Source organism: Dipodomys spectabilis, unplaced genomic scaffold (genome assembly GCF_019054845.1).
Source record: "Dipodomys spectabilis isolate Male_0828 unplaced genomic scaffold, ASM1905484v1 ptg000146l, whole genome shotgun sequence".
In the NCBI taxonomy this organism is placed as follows: domain Eukaryota; kingdom Metazoa; phylum Chordata; class Mammalia; order Rodentia; family Heteromyidae; genus Dipodomys; species Dipodomys spectabilis.
In genome coordinates, this window is record NW_024870823.1 from 2,469,042 (window position 1) to 2,486,880 (window position 17,839).

The 17,839-nt window shown below is 48.6% G+C and overlaps 1 protein-coding gene across 1 annotated transcript in view; it reads left to right on the plus strand.

Annotated features, from left to right (window-relative positions):
- Positions 1–17,839, plus strand: part of Sptb (spectrin beta, erythrocytic) — a 109,839-nt gene that overhangs the window by 79,658 nt on the left and 12,342 nt on the right. Inside the window, exons 10-21 of the mRNA XM_042691838.1 lie at positions 945–1,062; positions 1,663–1,821; positions 2,838–3,140; positions 3,682–3,832; positions 4,760–5,630; positions 6,654–6,791; positions 12,208–12,964; positions 13,326–13,528; positions 13,900–13,990; positions 15,264–15,410; positions 16,764–17,027; positions 17,360–17,566. Of these exons, the coding sequence (XP_042547772.1) occupies positions 945–1,062; positions 1,663–1,821; positions 2,838–3,140; positions 3,682–3,832; positions 4,760–5,630; positions 6,654–6,791; positions 12,208–12,964; positions 13,326–13,528; positions 13,900–13,990; positions 15,264–15,410; positions 16,764–17,027; positions 17,360–17,566 (3,409 nt within the window). The remainder of the gene's footprint in view (positions 1–944; positions 1,063–1,662; positions 1,822–2,837; positions 3,141–3,681; positions 3,833–4,759; positions 5,631–6,653; positions 6,792–12,207; positions 12,965–13,325; positions 13,529–13,899; positions 13,991–15,263; positions 15,411–16,763; positions 17,028–17,359; positions 17,567–17,839) is intronic.

Consider the following 17,839-nt stretch of genomic DNA (forward strand, 5'->3'; position numbering starts at 1 on the left):
ACATATCAGGCTTCCTAGCTTGTCTGCCTTTAGCTTAGTCAGCTTTCTTGAAAGAGGTTTTCACCCATCCATCCCTCACACTCTCCAATCAAAGCATTCAAATGTGGAAAGGTAAGACACTGAGTCTAGGATGGTTTCTGGCTTAACACTAACCCTCTTTGAAAGTTTTAAATTCAATATAGAGCTCATCCCCTGTGAGTCTGCCAGGCACTATATGCAAGCTAGCAGATGGACCTTGAGGGTTTCAACCTTCTTCAGTACCTGTGAGTGCTGCAAGGAGACTGGCTGGGCTACAGGTGGAGACATTGCTCATCATCAATCCCCATCTGTCACATCTAGTATGTAAAAGCAAATGGAATGTTGAATGCATGAAGAAATATGAACAGACCCAGTTACCTGGAGCTTGCCTTTTTCCACCGACAATCCTTCAAGAGGCCAGTCTTTCCTGACCCCTGGGAAACATGTGGCCTATAGAACTTGGGAGGAGAGTCCATTTAGTAGAATTGGGATGAAAACTGCTTTCAGTGCAACATGTTCTTTTGCGGATAATGCTGCTTCTAAGTTTTTACTGGCTCAATAAAAAACTGTCTGAAAACCTAGTCAGAAGCCTTCATCACCTACAGAAGAGGGAAGGATTTCTTTGTATTGATTGGCAAAACTCGATCGTTGCAACTCCTTACCAGAATACTCTAGTCAGCTATTCTCCTATAGAAGCAAATGATAAGTACACCTATGCTCTCTGATTTGAGTTGTAAAGACACAAATTATGAGACCTTTGTTGGTGAGAGTGGTAAATAGGTTAACCAGTAAGCAGAGGTATCCCTTCTCTTCATTTTTCTTTGTTGTCAAGAAAAATATGCTTTGTTCTTCAAGATCCAGGATGTCAGGGCTTCCAGGTTGTGGATCTCTCAACACTAACCTCCCTTCCTCTGCTTTCTCCGCAGATTTCAGGAAAAAGGGAATCTGGAAGTTCTACTCTTTACTATCCAGTCCCGGATGAGAGCCAACAATCAAAAAGTGTACACACCCCATGATGGGAAGCTAGTATCTGACATCAATCGGGTACTGTAGCAGTTCCCCTTCTGCATCACCATATTCTTAATGTTATTAACACATTATTAATTAACCTGTTATTATGTGTTAGCTATTTGGGATTCTGAGAGGTCAGACTCTGCCCACCATACTTCATTTCAGTTCTCTCTCCAGACATACCCTGAGATATTCTTTGGAACTTGTTTTATAGCCTGTCCTCTATAGAACCTTGAATTTGTCTTTGGATCTAGAATATGAGTTAATTATTACAGAAGGGAAATACCTTATGATGTTTCAGAGGCTTGGAGACTTAATACCATCTGGAAGCTTTAATAGAATATAGATGGCCATGTATCAGTAAGAATTCATTGAGTTCCCAGAGAGGGAGGTGTAGGGGAAGATGGAGGGGAGATCGTGACCAGGGCCCTCCGCTTGGTTGTTCCAGACATGAAGGCAAAGGACCACCTCACCCAAGAACATTGTCCTTGATTCCTCAAATCACTGAATGTCAAGTGAAAGATGGATACACACACACACACACACACACACACACACACACACACACACACACACACACACACACACACATGTTTCTTCTGTGCCCCAAGAATTCTCCTGTGCCCTGTGCAGGCCTGGGAGAGCCTGGAGGAGGCCGAGTACCAGCGGGAGTTGGCCCTGAGGAGCGAGCTCATTAGGCAGGAGAAACTGGAGCAGCTGGCACGGCGCTTTGACAGAAAGGCCGCCATGAGAGAGACATGGCTCAATGAAAACCAACGCCTTGTGACTCAGGTACTGGGGGACGCACTTGGGGATGGCAGGAGAGGAAAAGTGCTTCTCATCCCCCAGCTCTCCACAGAACTGAAGCTGGCTTCCCCACAGCAGCTGGACAAGCCTGTCCTTGTCCTCGGCCTAGCTCCCCATGATTGACTGGATCTAGATTTGCATCTAAAGACAAACTCTTGAGGAGTATCTCTCTTCCCCCCCCTTTTCTTTTCTTCTCCCTCTCTCCCTCCCTTCCCCTCTCCCTCTTCCCTCTCTCTCTTTCTCTCTGTTTCTCTTTCACACATATTCACACATGCAGATGCTCATGTCATGATGGCTTTGTACACTAGGCTGGCACTCTACTGAGCTACACTCTCAACACACATTCATTAAGTCTCCATTTTAGGAAAAAGTTCCAAGTCCAGAACAGGCCTCTAAAGTTGTCTTACCTGGGCCATAGCATCTCTGAGAGAACAGGTCATGGTTGACATTAAATGTCAGTTCTCTAGGAACAGGCCGACACTCTGGCCTCCACGCCTGGGACATATTTCACTGGCTAGGAATGGACCCTAAGGCTGACTCTCTATCACAGCATCTGTTCCCTCCAACTAAGAGTTTGAAATCAAATTAAATTCTGATCAGAAAGAGGCCAGCAAGTGCTCTGAGAGCACTGGAGAATGTGTGTGTGCCCCAGATAGCATGTGGGCAAACCATCTGTCTGCAGCTGCGTGGCTTCTGAGCACAAGCAGCCCCTCCTGCCCAGAACTGGACAACAGTGTGGGGAGGATGATTGGACAGTCACAGGACACTGCCAGTAACAAACGCATAGTGTCACCTGCAAGGATGGCATGGGGTATAAAACAAGGGCTGCTTTTAGAGATTCTTGTGTCACATTTAGGTTTTGAAACCCGGCTCTGAGAAGATCAGGCAGGCAGGAAACATCAGAACCGGCTCCTTTCTGAGCTTGGCACCACTGCTGCGTGCACCTGGGGAGGAGTATGGGGATGTTTGAGTGAGCTGCTGAGTTTTCTCCCACGGGACAGGATAACTTCGGATACGACCTGGCAGCTGTGGAGGCCGCCAAGAAGAAGCACGAGGCCATCGAGACGGACACTGCTGCCTATGAGGAACGGGTGAAAGCCCTGGAGGACCTGGCCCAGGAGCTCGAAAAGGAAAATTACCATGACCAGAAACGCATCATGGCCCGGAAGGACAACATCCTGCGCCTGTGGAGCTACCTGCAGGAGCTGCTGCGGTCCCGGCGCCAGAGACTGGAGGCCACCCTGGCACTGCAGAAGCTCTTCCAGGACATGCTACACAGCATCGACTGGATGGACGAGATCAAGGTGGGCCCTGGAGCCTGCCCCATACCCTTCCTTGCACTTCACATGAGCTCTAATAGACACCAGCCTAGGACCATGATATCCCCAATGGCCAAGAAATCTTGGGTTCGTGGTTGCGCAAACACCAACTTAGAGGATCCTGAAGACACAGTGTTAATCATGAGCCTGGATAATCAGATTCTCAGTAATTGCAATTTAACTCTGCTTACACCTCCCAGCATAGAACAACCACAGAAATCAAAATTCTCTCCTTCTCCTGCAGTGGTCCTCCACTGAGGATACACAGGAAAATGACCACAGATCTTCTAAAAGGACATGTGTCCGAGCCAAAGCCTGTAGACAGAGGTAGTAGATGAGGCTCGAGCTTCTGTAGGATGCCCCATGGATCTTTCCAGTAGGCAGTTCCTATAGGAAATCCTGCTCTGTAGCTTCTTCCATCCCAAGTGGCAGCCTTATTTTGGCTGTACCTGAGACACAGACACACCCTTTGAGGAGGTCTCTGCTCATCTCTTACCCTTGTTTCCTCTACTTTGTCCTTTTCCAGGCTCACCTCTTGTCTGCTGAGTTTGGGAAGCACCTGTTGGAGGTTGAGGACTTGCTACAGAAGCACAAGTTGATGGAGGCTGACATTGCCATCCAAGGGGACAAAGTGAAGTCCATCACAGCAGCCACCCTGCAGTTTGCTGAAGGGAAAGGTGAGGCCAAGCGTGTCTCCTCTGTTGGCCTCTCTAATACCAGGGTCCCCATCCTCTGGGCTGACATCCCTAAATCTCTTGGGATCCCTCCAGTTCTAGCTTTCTGTGGTAGTCACTAAAGCTACCTTTAGAATTTTGCCTCTTTGATCAAGTAATGGTGATGCCATAGCTTTCCAGTGAGCAGGCAGGTACTGTGGTAATCTATACTCAGAAAGGTGTTTTAGGCACCAGTAAAACATCTGGCGTTTTTTCTTTCTCTTTTCTCCCTCAAGCTATGGCTGAGACTGCTCATGTGTTTAGTTTCTGATCTTAAATAGAAAACCTTGCTGCCTCCTTGAAACTTATATTTGAGCTTTCACAAGCTAAAGTCATGCACGTTTCTACTGCAAACAGACTCAACTTTTAACCTCCAGTGTTACTAAAGTTTAATGGGTATCAGTCTGGTCTAGGACTTGTCGTGGTGACATGTGCCTGTAATCCCACCTACTCAGAATGCAAGGTGAAGAGAATCACAGTGCGAGGTCAGGCCTAGACCCTGTCTAAAACACTAGCTAAGTGGCGCTGTAGCTCAAGTGGTAGAGCGCTCGCCTTGAGTTGAAGAGCTGAGGGACAGCGCCCAGGCCCAGAGTTCAAGCCCCACAACCGACAAAAATAAATAAATAAATAAAACACTAGCTATAAGCAAAAACACCAGGGCATGGCTTAATTGGTAGAGCACTTGCTTAGCAAGTGATGAAGCCTTAAGATCAATGCCCAGTAATAAAGAGGGAAGTGGGGGGAGAATTTGGTCTAACATCGGAGTAACTGTGAACCCTGGCATCCAACCCCAAAGGCTTCATAAAATGGCAGCTTTGAGACTATTTTAGACCAAATTGTCCATAAACGAAGCCCTTCCCCTTCTGTATCCTCCCCTGCCTGTTCCTCTAGGGTACCAGCCTTGCGATCCTCAGGTCATCCAGGACCGTGTCAGCCACCTGGAACAGTGCTTCGGGGAGCTGAGTGACATGGCAGCCGGGCGGAAGGCTCAGCTGGAGCAGTCCAAGCGACTCTGGAAGTTCTTCTGGGAAATGGATGAAGCTGAAAGCTGGATCAAGGAGAAGGAGCAGATCTACTCCTCACTGGACTATGGCAAGGACCTGACCAGCGTACTTATCTTGCAGCGCAAGCACAAGGCCTTTGAGGATGAGCTCCGCGGGCTGGATGCCCACCTGGCTCAGATCTTCCAGGAGGCTGAGGGCATGGTTGCACGCAAGCAGTTTGGGTACCCTCAGATCCAGGCCCGAGTCAAGGAGGTGTCAGCCCAATGGGACCAGCTGAAGGAGTTGGCTGCCTTTCGTAAGAAGAACCTCCAGGATGCAGAGAACTTCTTCCAGTTCCAGGGCGATGCAGATGACCTGAAGGCCTGGCTACAAGATGCACACCGGCTACTCTTGGGTGACGATGTAGGGCAGGATGAAGGGGCCACGCGGGCCCTGGGGAAGAAGCACAAGGACTTCCTGGAGGAGCTGGAGGAGAGCCATGGGGTGATGGAGCACTTGGAACAGCAGGCACAGGGCTTCCCCCAAGAATTCCGGGATTCACCAGATGTGACCAGCCGGTTGCAGGCCCTTCAGGAGCTCTACCAGCGGGTGGTCACCCAGGCAGATTTGCGTGGGCAGAAGCTGCAGGATGCGCTGGACCTGTACACGGTGTTCGGGGAATCAGATGCCTGCGAGCTGTGGATGAGTGAAAAGGAGAAGTGGCTGGACCAGATGGAAATCCCAGACACCCTAGAGGACCTGGAGGTCGTGCAGCACAGGTCAGAGTGGCTCAGCCTCTGCCCCTCAGCTCACTCCCTACCCAAGGGCTCATTGCTATTTGCTACCTCTAGACCAGCAGGGATCCCCATGAGAGGCTGCAGAATGTCCTTGATTGTAAAATTCAAGTATCCAGCATCCTGAGTTTTGTTCCAGCTCTGTGGCCCTCGGTACTTCACCTGAACACTGAGGATTTCCTAGTCCCATTATTCACACAGTTACAGCAGCCTGTGCTCAAGTGAATTCTGTCTGGAGCCCCTGCTCTGGATGACAGGGCTGAAATGTGGGGAGCCCACCAGCTCTAGATTTCTACACAGCCACTAAGTCATAGACTTCCAAGGAGCCACAGAGGCCAGTTTAGAAGCCACCTGCCTGCAAGGCCACTCACTTCCAGGGTTCTCATTCCCACACCCTGGATGGAGAGTGTACTCAGGCTATGTGCAGCATCAGCAAACCAAGCACAAAATCCAGGGACAGAGGAGGATGAGAGGCTGCTCCCTGGAGCAGTGCCAGGATGGCCCTGCACAGATGCTGAAGGGAGCTGGGCCCTTACCTGAGAGCAGCCCTTATAATCACAAAACCCTTCTCCTATCAGCAGCCCTCTGGATTGGAGCACCTGACTGGGGAGGGGATCAACTGGTCAGGGCAGTGGGCTCAGGGTGGAGAAAGAAGCAGCTGGGACTGTGAAGAAGTGACAGATAGATTCCAGGATAATGCAGTAGCACACCCAAGCTGGTATACATGCTTTACAGTTCTTCCTCTCACACCTCTCTGTGGAGCCAGAAGCCTGTCTAGTAAGTTACCAGCCCCCTCCCCAACTAGTTCCAAGAAATACTAAACTAAGTAAGAAAATAACGTGTGTCAGCATATCTGCCTCCCTCTCCCCACTTGCAGACAAATGTGTTCAGGAGGTAGGGAAAGCCCAAGAGCAGCACATTTGGAGATGGAGGCCACTAACATTGAGGTATGAGGCCACTGGCATTGTGAGTACTGCCCTCTCATCGCTCCTGATTTGTCCATATCAGGTTCGACATCCTGGACCAGGAGATGAAGACACTGATAGCTCAGATCGATGGGGTGAACCTCGCCGCCAACAACCTGGTCGAGAGTGGCCACCCACGCAGCGGGGAAGTGAAACAGTACCAGGACCGCCTGAACAAGAGGTGGGGTATGGTTGGGCTTGGGCTGGGGAACTTTCCTCCCCAGTAACTGACACACTCCTGGCAGAGCGGGGTGGGGAAGAAGGGGAGCATGATCTAACTTCAAGCTACTATGTACCACCACCTTTGCACCCCCAATGTTCCTTTCTTAATCAGTTTACTCCTAGGATTGAGGGAGGCTCTAGGAGGAAGGAGAAAACTCTTATGTGGTGAGCCACAGGGTGAACAAGCAGGGAGAGAGATGTGTTGGGGAGGAGGAGATCCATACACAGGTGATAAGGGGGACATTCTGAGTGTTGTCTGTCCATAGATCAGGCCATGTGGTCCTCATGCCTTATTTCCCCAGACATTCCTAAACAGGGAAAATTGCTGTCTGAGAGCTCTTAAGTACAGTCCATAAAAGAATGTTCTTGCCTGTGCCAAAATGCAGCATCGATAATAAGGCTGGCTTGAATGAAGAGGAGTATTAGCAGGGAGCCTTGAGCAAGCTTCATGGTTGGAAAAAAAAAAAAAAAACAGGCCCTAAAGAGTCTTTAGAGAGAGAGGAGCTGCTTTCGCTGCAGGGCATAATTGCCCATTCGTTCCTGGAGGATTTTTAAGGACAGAGCACTCCTGTTTTTATACAGGGCCCTGGCGTGTGCAAGTCCACATGCCCACCACCTACTCGTTACTCTGGCCTCTTCCTCACACTTGCTCTTGAGTCTTGCTCTGCCTGAGGCAGTCTGAAAGGTGGGCTCGGGGAAGACTCAGCTATAAAGAAATGGCTCAGTACAGTAGAGACTGCTAAGGTTGATGGGGAGTCCCGTGGGATACTTCAGAGCCACTAGGTTGGAGCCAGTGTCACAACATCCAGAGATGCTTTGTAATACCACATTTTGATATTTATACAGAGAGGAGGAGCCTCTTCACTCTTAATTAGGTATAGAGAGTATGTGTGTATGTATGAGAGAAAAATTGATGCACAGTTGCTGATAACCTTAAAAAAAAATTTAATCAAGCAATTTAAACCAGAGAAACTTCCCAAAAGAAAGTTTCAGCCAGCCAGGTGCCAGTGGCTCACGCCTGTAAACCTAGCTACTCAGGAGGCTGAGATCTGAGGATCACGGTTCAAAACCAGTCCCTGCAGGAAAGTCCGTGCATATGGTATAGTTGCTACTCCTAGAGCTGTGGTGAACAAAGCAACACAAGATTAGGCAGGACATGTCTCTAGCTCAGTGGTAGAAGATGAATAGTATGCATGCACAAGGCCCTGAGTATAGTCTTCACAGAGAGAGAGAGACAGAGACAGAGAGAGACAGAGAGAGAGAGAAGTCCTGTAAGATTAAATCAATCACAAGGGAAAATTATGCCATCAAGAGACAGGCTAACCATGAAATGTAAGAAGTCACTGCCAGATAACATACTGTTTCACCGTAAATTTTTATTGAGGGGAGCAGTAGGGTTTGAACTCAGGAGTTCAAGCTCACTAGGCAGATCCTCTACTGCTGAGCCACACCTCCAGACCTGCTTTGTTCTGGTTATTTTTGAGATGGGTCTCACTTCCTGCCAGGGCATGCTTGTAAACCTCAATCTACCTATATTTTAGGCTCCCATCATTGCTGGCATGATAGGTTTGCACAGCCCTGTCCAGCTATGGGTTGAGAAGGGCATCTCATGAACTTTTCTACCTGAGATTTACTTGAACTGTAATCCTCCCATGCTCAGCACCTCAAGTACTACAATTACAGATGTGCACCACTGGTGACTGTCAATATATAAGTAGGAGTACAGTAAACATGACATAATAAATACACAAACCAGGCTTGGAAGGTGGCTTAGAGGTAGAATGCTTGCCTAGCATGCATGAAGCCCTGGGTTCAATTTCTTAGTAACACATAAACAGAAAAAGCCAGAGGTGGCTCTGTTGCTCAAGTGGTAAAGCACGAGTCTTGAGCAAAAGCAGCTCAGGGACAGCTCCCAGGCCCTGAGTTCAAGCCCCATGACTGGCAAAAAATAAGTAAGTAAATAATAAATACACAAGCCAATAATATACTCATTTATTATCAAGTATTATATGATATGCCTAATTATATGTACTGTACTTTATACAACTGACATACAGTAGGCTTGTTTACATCAGCCTCACCACAAACATTGGCATAAACTGCTGTGCTATGACTTATTGAAGGCTGCAGCATCTCTAGGTGACAGGAATTTCATAGGTCCATAATAATCTTATGGGATCACTGTCGTATGTATGACCCTTTGTTAGGTGGTGAGTGATGAGAAGACAGCTTTACTTTTCCAGTAGGTATGTGAAGAGCTAGGACTCTCAGTATTGCCCACAGTGCTCTGTACACCAAGCACACTCTGGTCTGAGGTTCTCTCTGTTTGTAATATTCGTTTCCCAGATATCCACTTGGCTCACTGCCTTACTTTATCTAGGCCTGAGTTCACATGTAGTCATTAGAGTGACCCTCATGGACCTCTTTCCTGAAAGAAGCTCATCCTTTGTCTCACCAGCCTCCTACCCTCTATCCTGTTTCCTTGCTTTATTTCTTTTTTGCACTTATCTCTATGTAATGGAGTACAGATGCATTCATTTGCCTCTGCCATCTTGAATGAAGATGAAGATTGCTTTGTCCTTTGCCATATCCCCAGGGCCCAGGTCAGGGTCCTGCCAGGCAGGTTGCCTAACACATGCTCAACGGGCACCAAAATCAGTGTGTCTGCCAACTCGGCACATGTGAGTCATTCAGATTCAACATGACTCGTGTTGAGTGGGTGATAGCCTTTCATCGTATACATTCCAGTTATCCAATATTTTTCTACAAGTCTTGGGCTTAGAGTCAGGCCTGACCTCCTGAGGCTATCTGCTAACTAGAGTGACTGCCGTCTTCCCCCTGCTTGGAAACGGAGCCCCTGTAGAAGTGGGGAGTTGGAGGGCCATGCCCCTCCCCGCTGTGGCCTCTACTTGGGGGCTACAGTGAAACCACAGAGGAAAGACTTGGGGAATATCACCATGGGGCCTTTAAGCTAGGGGTCACAGCAGATTCATTTGTACCTCACTGTCAGCTCATTGTGGTTTTAGATCAACGTGCAGAAAGCCTTCAGCTCCTGACCCTGACTTCCTAGCCTCAGAGCAACATCTGTGTGCCAAGCACAGGATTCTCAAAGCATAAGATCTTCACAGTCTGGGATTGTCCACAGTGCACTCTACCCAGCCATCTCTGTAGTTGCTTCACCATTCCTAAGTGCTGAGGATACAAAGACAATTGAGATCCTCAGGGACCCATCCTTAAATAGCTCTATCTAGTGGAGACACTGAAGGTAGAGCAGCAGTATCTTATATGTGACATAGTCTTCTGACATAGTCTTAACTATATGTACATAGTCTTAGAATTATGTGAGAGTGTGTTTTTGTTTTATTTTTGATTTTGAGACAAGATATTGCTGCATACACCAGCCTAGCTTCACACTTGTGATCCTTTTGTCTCAATTTTTTAAGGCATGGCCCACCTTGCCCAGCTATGTGCTTATCTTCTCTACATCATCTACTCCACTGGGCAAGATTTGGTTTTGTCTGTATTCTCCCAATATAATGCCTTAGACCCTTGTGGCTATTCAACAGAGATGTGTTCAATAAATGAGCATTTGACTTAAAGCTTATATATTATAATGATGCAGAATGGGTAAACCTGAGCCTAAGGGAAGTGTCTGATGGTCTGGCCTTCAGAGAGGTTTATTGTGTGCTTCAGACCAAGTCTAGGCCCCTAGGACATCTGATAGACCTTAATGTATTTCTGTCTCATAGCAACACTATACTTGAAGGCTTAGATTATAACCCACTTTCATTATCATCCCAGCTAGTATCTTCTTCTCTCTCCTCCTTCTCTTCTCTTCTTCCTCTTCTTTTCTCTCCTCTCTTTAACAAGCCTCTTTCTTTTAGGCCTAAGGTGAGGATTATTTTGTTGTCTGGCCACAGAAGCACTTTGACTGTAGTCTTGGGCATTTGTAAAATTCATCTAGGGCATCTGGGGACTCTACATCCTGAAGTGTTCTTAAAGTTAATAATGTTAGGGGCTGGGAAGTTGGCTCAGTGGTAGAGTGCCTGCCTTGCACGCATGAGGCCCTGGGTTCGATTCCTCAGCACCACATAAGCAAAAAGAAAAAAAAAAGCCAAAAGTGGTACTGTGGCTCAAGTGGTAGAGCGCTAGCCTTGAGCTGAAGAGCTAAGGGACAGCGCCCAGGCCCAGAGTTCAGGCCCCACAACCGGACCCAAAAAAAAAAAAAAAGTTAATAATGTTAGATTTCTGATGTTACTGAAACCCTGAGTTATTCCTTGATTTATAATGAAGTTTTATATCCTGATAAGCCTATTGTAGGTTGATGGTATCCTAAGTAGAAAATTCACTTTTGATCAGGCATGGTGACATCAGTCTCTCTGTTACCTGATTATTGAGCCCAGAAATTGAAGACCAGCTTGGGCTCAAAAAAAAATAAACAAGAACTGGGAAGGTGGCTCAGCAGTAGAGTGCTTGCCTCACATGCATGAGGCTCTGGGTTTGATTCCTCAGCACCACAGAAGCAGAAAAAGCCAGAAGTGGTGCTGTGGCTCAAATGGTAGAGTGCTAGCCTTGAGCTGAAGAGCTGAGGGACAGCACCCAGGCCCACAGCTCAGGCCCCATGATCAACAAAAAAAATACATATATAAAAAAAAACCTGACCTACTGAACATCCTATCTTAACAACATAGCACACTATAGAGTATTAGGTTTACCCTTGTAGTCATGTGGCTGATGGAAAGCTGCAGTCCCTGCCACTTCCCAGCAAAAACCTAGGTAATTTCCTACCTTAGATGTTAGCCAGGAAAAGATCAAAATTCAAAGTGCAGTTTCTACTGATATTGCATTTGCACCTTTGAAAAGTTGAACCATGCCCAGAATGGTAATGCTCATCTGTAATACCAGCTACCCAGGAGACAGATAGGAGGATCATAGTCCAAAACCAGTACAGACAAAAGCACAAGGCCTTATCTGAAAAACAAAAACATCTGGGGATGTGGCGTAAGTGGTAGATTCATTACCTAGTAAGCACAGTACCCTGAGTTCAAACCCCAGTAGTGCCCCCCAAAACCTCAAATCCTTATAAATCCAAGACTATTCATATTTGCCTGAAATCCAGATGCATGCAGAGCCTTTGTTTTCATGTTCCCTTAAGGAAGACTGGGGTCACATCACTGCTTACCTTCTGCTGATTGGGAGATCTGATTGTCACATGTATCTTGGATAAAACTGGACAAATGAATTTTACTAAGCAACAGTTTTATTTTGTATCTGTGGGAGAGAGTTATGGGAATGGGGGACCAGAGGGAGGCTCTGTGAAAGCTTAGGAACAAGGTATCCATTTCCCCCTTGGAGACCACATCCCTCCTCGGCAGGTGGCAGGCATTCCAGAGTGTGGTGTCCAATCGGAGAGAGGCTGTGGACTCAGCCCTTCGAGTACACAACTACTGTGTTGACTGCGAGGAGACCAGCAAGTGGATCATGGATAAGACGAGAGTCGTGGAGTCTACCAAGGACTTGGGGCAGGACCTGGCAGGTGTCATTGCCATCCAGCGGAAGCTGTCAGGGCTAGAGCGGGATGTGTTTGCCATCCGGGATCGCGTAGGTGCCCTGGAGCGTGAATCGCAGCAGCTCATGGAGTCACACCCTGAGCAGAAGGAGGACATTGGCCAGAGGCAGGCAGATGTTGAGAAGCTGTGGAAGGGTCTACAAGACGCTCTGCAGGGCCAGGAGCTCTCCTTGGGTGAAGCCAGCAAGCTGCAGGCCTTCCTGCAAGATCTGGATGACTTCCAGGCCTGGCTGTCCATGGCCCAGAAGGCTGTGGCCTCTGAGGACATGCCTGAGTCACTCCCAGAAGCCGAGCAGCTCCTGCAGCAGCACGCAGCCATCAAGGATGAGATTGACGGGCACCAAGAGAGCTACCAGAAAGTCAAGGCCTCTGGAGAGAAGGTGATCGAAGGCCAGAAGGACCCAGAATACCAGCTTCTGGGCCAGAGGCTAGAGGGCCTGGGTTCTGGCTGGGATGCCCTGCGCCGGATGTGGGAGAGCCGAGGCCACTCCCTTGCCCAGTGCCTCGGTTTCCAGGAGTTCCAGAAAGATGCTAAGCAGGCTGAAGCCATCCTCAGCAATCAGGTAAGGAGAGGCAAACAGGGGTGGGTCATGGCACCCTTGCAGCTGCAGCAAAAGCAGTAAGTCTGCAAATGAGCTGTCATTAGTTGGAGGGAATCCCCTGTCTTCCTCATCCTGGGCCTTTCCATTCCCATCTGTCCAACTCTACCATGTCCTTGGGGTGGTCAGAAGTTTGGGAAGTTCATTTTGCCCTTGGCAACTTTAGACACAATGTCTTGGACACCCTAGGGTAGAGTGGAGGCCAAGCATGGGGAGTACAGCCAGTTCACACTGTAGGCTGTATTAACAACATGTGGTATTCCTGCCTGGCAAGTGCCCTTAACCAGGTGCTTGTCTTGTCTTCATGCTACATCTGCTTCCACAGGAGTACACTCTGGCTCACCTGGAGCCCCCAGACTCGCTAGAAGCTGCAGAAGCTGGGATCCGGAAGTTTGAGGATTTCTTATTGTCTATGGAGAACAACCAGGAAAAGGTCTTGAGTCCTGTGGACTCTGGAAACAAGCTGGTAGCTGAGGGAAACCTGTACTCAGACAAGATCAAGGAGAAGGTGCAGCTGATTGAAGACAGGTACTCCCTAACTTTAGAGTCCTGGGGCCCCCTACTCATAAGGGTTGGAGGTGCTGAGCAGTGATCCAGGTTCAGGACTATTTTTATTGTTGGTGGTGGTGGTCGTCATTTTGGGGCTTGAACTCTGGGCCTGGGAGCTGTCCCTCAGCTCTTAAGTTCAAGGCAAGCGCTCTACCACTTGAGCCACAGCACCCCTTCTGGTTTTCTGGTGGTTTTTTTGGAGATAAGAATCTCACGGACTTTCCTACTCCTGCTGGCTTTGAGCCGTGATCCTCAGATCTCAGCCTCCTGAGTAGCTTGGATTACAGGCGTGAGCCACTGGTGCCCAGCAGGTTCAGCACTATTATGACCAGCTTTGGTTTCCTTTCCAGGCATAGAAAGAATAATGAGAAGGCCCAGGAGGCCACGGTTCTTCTAAAAGACAACCTGGAGCTACAGTACTTCCTCCAGAACTGCAAAGAGGTGAGGCCAGGGGGCAGGTACACTATCCAGGAGGTTCCTGTCTAGCAGCAGAGTGCTTAGAAGGCGGGAGGCCATGGGGACCCATTTTCACTCAAGAGTGATGGGAATTCGTAAATGAGGAACTTTGTTCTCTTTCATTCTTTCTTTCTTCATTCATTTTTACTATCTTGAAGTAGTTGCACAAAGGGGTTTCAATTCAACAGTTAGTTTATGAGCACAATGCAGCAGAATCAATGGCACCCCTTCCGTCATTCTCCCCATCTGCCCCAACTCCTCCAAATCTCCAGTTCCACAGTTCTTTTCCACCCAGTGTTCCCCCCAAATCTGAAAAGCCATCATTTGAGTTGCCAGGTCTAGAACAGGGTTTGTCAAGGGATGTTCTGAGAACTCCTTGGCCCTGGGCTGGCCTGGCTGCACAGATGCATGACCTCTGTATTCATCCACACGGTGCTCTGCACTTGGTGGAAGGCCCTGCTGTTGCCATACTTGGGAACATCTTCATTTTGCTCTGTGCCTTGCAAATTGTGAAACAACTCTTGGCCCTAGGTAAAACAACCTGTTGGACCATACTTAGACACAGACAAATCAGAAGCTTAAGGAGTGAGAGGAAGAAGCACTTTATATGAACTTCTTGGTTGGAAAACTGCAGGCTCAGAAGGCCCTTGCTCATTTGGGACACATCCTATAAGGAAGGTCTTTCACCTGCCTTCCACTGACAGGACTTTCCATTTGGAACTGGACTTTTTCTGACTTCTTCCCAGCTCTCCTCTTTTCAGTCTTTTCCTCTCATTCCAAACAAATTTGCTTTCATCTGCCTCTGTCTTCAACACAACCCAGACTTGGTATGGTGTCAGGGCATTCTGGAAACATTGGATTCTCTGATATGAGCTGGCCTTTGCCTTTTCCCCAGATAACATTTTTCTCTGTATTTATTCATGATTTCTCACCCTGAGGATGGTTTTGCTCATCCATCCAGTAAAAATCTTGTTAACTTCCACTACAATATGTCAGGCCCTGTCCTAAATCCTAGAAACGTGGAGGAGAGGGTATCATCCCTGGTCTCATACCATACGCACACACCAGTGAGGAAGACATACCAATGCCCACACCGTAGCTCTGTATGATGCTGGGACTTCTGGACCCAGATCTGGAGATTCCTTCCTTCTGTGCTCTGACTTCCTCCCCCTTGCCCTTGTCCTTCTGCAGCCAGGAATGGGCAACAGGCCTTCCCTGCAAAGAGATATACTCAGAAACTACCTCTTTCTACCCACAGCTCATTCTCTGGATCAATGACAAGCTGCTGACATCGGCAGATACATCCTATGATGAAGCACGCAACCTTCACAACAAATGGCTGAAGCACCAGGCATTCATGTCAGAGCTGGCTTCCCACCAAGGGTGGCTTGAGAACATTGATGCAGTAAGTCGAGCTAGTGGGTAGAGGGTGGCTCTCTGCTCAGCTATGCTGTGTTAATGGGGCTTCACTCACAGCATAGACACTGTCCTGAAGCTTGCTGGATGGCATAGAACTTGGTAGTGAAGAAAAAAAATTCTTTTCTAAATAGTAAACCTTCAATGCCCCCAACGCAGACAATATTAAACCTGGTCAGAACTGGTACCACTTCCAGACCACTCCAGTTTGGGGCCAGTCCAGGACATTAAGGACTACCCAATTTGGATGTCAGCATCCAGTATTAGAACAGCAGTCATTTCTGTTTGCCTTCCATTATCATTACTAGGGCTACAGTGTTATTGAGCCCAGGGCCAGAGAGTGGCAAAACAACAGGGAAGCAGTCATTCATAGACTTCATAAATGGGAGTCTAGGGGACTCCTCCAGTGGGCATGCCCAGTAGCATAAGTCAAAAGGGGACAACTGTTCAATCTGGGAATCTCATCCCTTTGCTCTCCCACCGTGTGGCTGCCAGGGATTCAGAAGAGTCCATGCTACGGAGTGATTAAGGGCATGGCCTCCAGAGCCAGGCTACTCCTTCACTTCCCCGAAATGTGGTTAATAACAGCACTACCCAGGGCACTGTCAACACTAAAATGTTTGAAGACAGTGCACTTAGGGTAGAATTGAGTAATGTGAGTCAGTTGATGACTAAATACTGGCTACTGTTAGTCGTATATCTTCCTGGTCTCAAGTTTCATTATGCTGTACACAACCCAAAACAGAGCTAGGTAAGACAGCCTCAGTACCTACCTAAAAAGATCACCCAAGCCGGGCGCTGGTGGCTCACGCCTGTAATCCTAGCTACTCAGGAGGCTGAGATCTGAGGATCAAGGTTCAAAGCCAGCCCGGGCAGGAAAGACCATGAGACTCCTATCTCCAATAAACCACCAGAAAACCGAAAGTGGCGCTGTAGCTCAAGTGGTAGAGCGCTCGCCTTGAGCTGAAGAGCTGAGGGACAGTGCCCAGGCCCGGAGTTCAAGCCCCAGGACCGACAAAAAAAAAAAAGATCACCCAAGGTCAGCTTATCATTTCTGGAACTCACACGGTGGAGTTAGCTCCCAGATGGATCGGAAACCTTTACGTTTTTAGTACCAGCTGACCCCCTGACATACTGCATTCTGTCCCAGGCACTGCTCTCCCCGCCCTGCCTTGCCCTCTTCTGCAAATGCCTAGGTGACCAGAGTTGGTCCCAGTGTGCCTCATCCCAGTTCTGTGCCCATCCTTTGCCTTACTGACTTCTCCTCAGGTAGCTCCTTGGCAGACACCTAGTGGCTTGGGAGCCACTAGGGCCTAAAGGGTGTGTTCTCCTCTCTCCACAGGAAGGAAGGCAGCTGATGGAGGAGAAGCCCCAGTTTAAGGTCATAGTATCCCAGAGGCTGGAAGACTTACACCGGCTCTGGGATGAGCTCCAGGCCACCACCAAGGAGAAGACCCTGCAACTCTCAGCCGCCAGGAGCTCGGACCTGCGCTTGCAGACCCACGCGGACCTCAACAAATGGATCAGTGCCATGGAGGACCAGCTGCGATCAGATGACCTGGGCAAGGACCTGACCAGTGTCAACCGGATGTTGGCTAAGTTGAAGGCATGTGGGTGGGCAGGTTGTAGACTCGGGACGTTAGACTAGAGGGTATCCGGGGAGCAAACCTGAAACCTTAAAGGGAGCGATCCCACCATTTCTCTTTGCTGTCCTGGCTTTTCTGATGCCCAAAGATCTCCCACCCTTTTTGCAGTGGGGTCGATCACGAATCCAATTAAAGGAAGCATGAGAAATATGGGAGGGGAGGGTGACTAGCGGGTTCATGGAGGCGGCTGAGTCTAACTGGGCTTTGAAGCGTGGGTGGGAGATGGATGGATGAAGGGGAAACAGCCAGCAGGTGTTGAGGCTAGGTCTGATACCATCGCCTTATGTCTCAGCGAGTGGAGGACCAAGTGAATGTGAGGAAGGAGGAGCTGGAGACGCTGTTTGCCCAGGTGCCCTCCCTGGGAGAAGAGACTGGAGATGAAGACATGAGCATCGAGAAAAGGTTTCTGGACCTCCTGGAACCCCTAGGAAGGAGGAAGAAGCAGCTGGAATTATCCAAAGCCAAGCTGCAGATCAGCCGGGACTTAGAGGATGAGACGGTGCGTGGGCTGCAGCCTCCCCATCCCCTGGGGCTCAGCTGCCAGCTGCCAGGAGAACAGCTGGCTACTATCCAGAGGAATCTTGGTCATCTGACCCCATTTATCTCATAGGGCTGCTGTGGGGATTGCATTGGTAGGAAAGCAAAGCTGCTGCTTTTTGAATGGTAACCATCAGTCACTTGTCGGAGTGGGTGGTGATGAGCATGGACTTTGGGGTCAGTCAGACTTGGGTTCAAGATTCCGTCATGTTGCATTCCTACTGGTTTTGGTTTT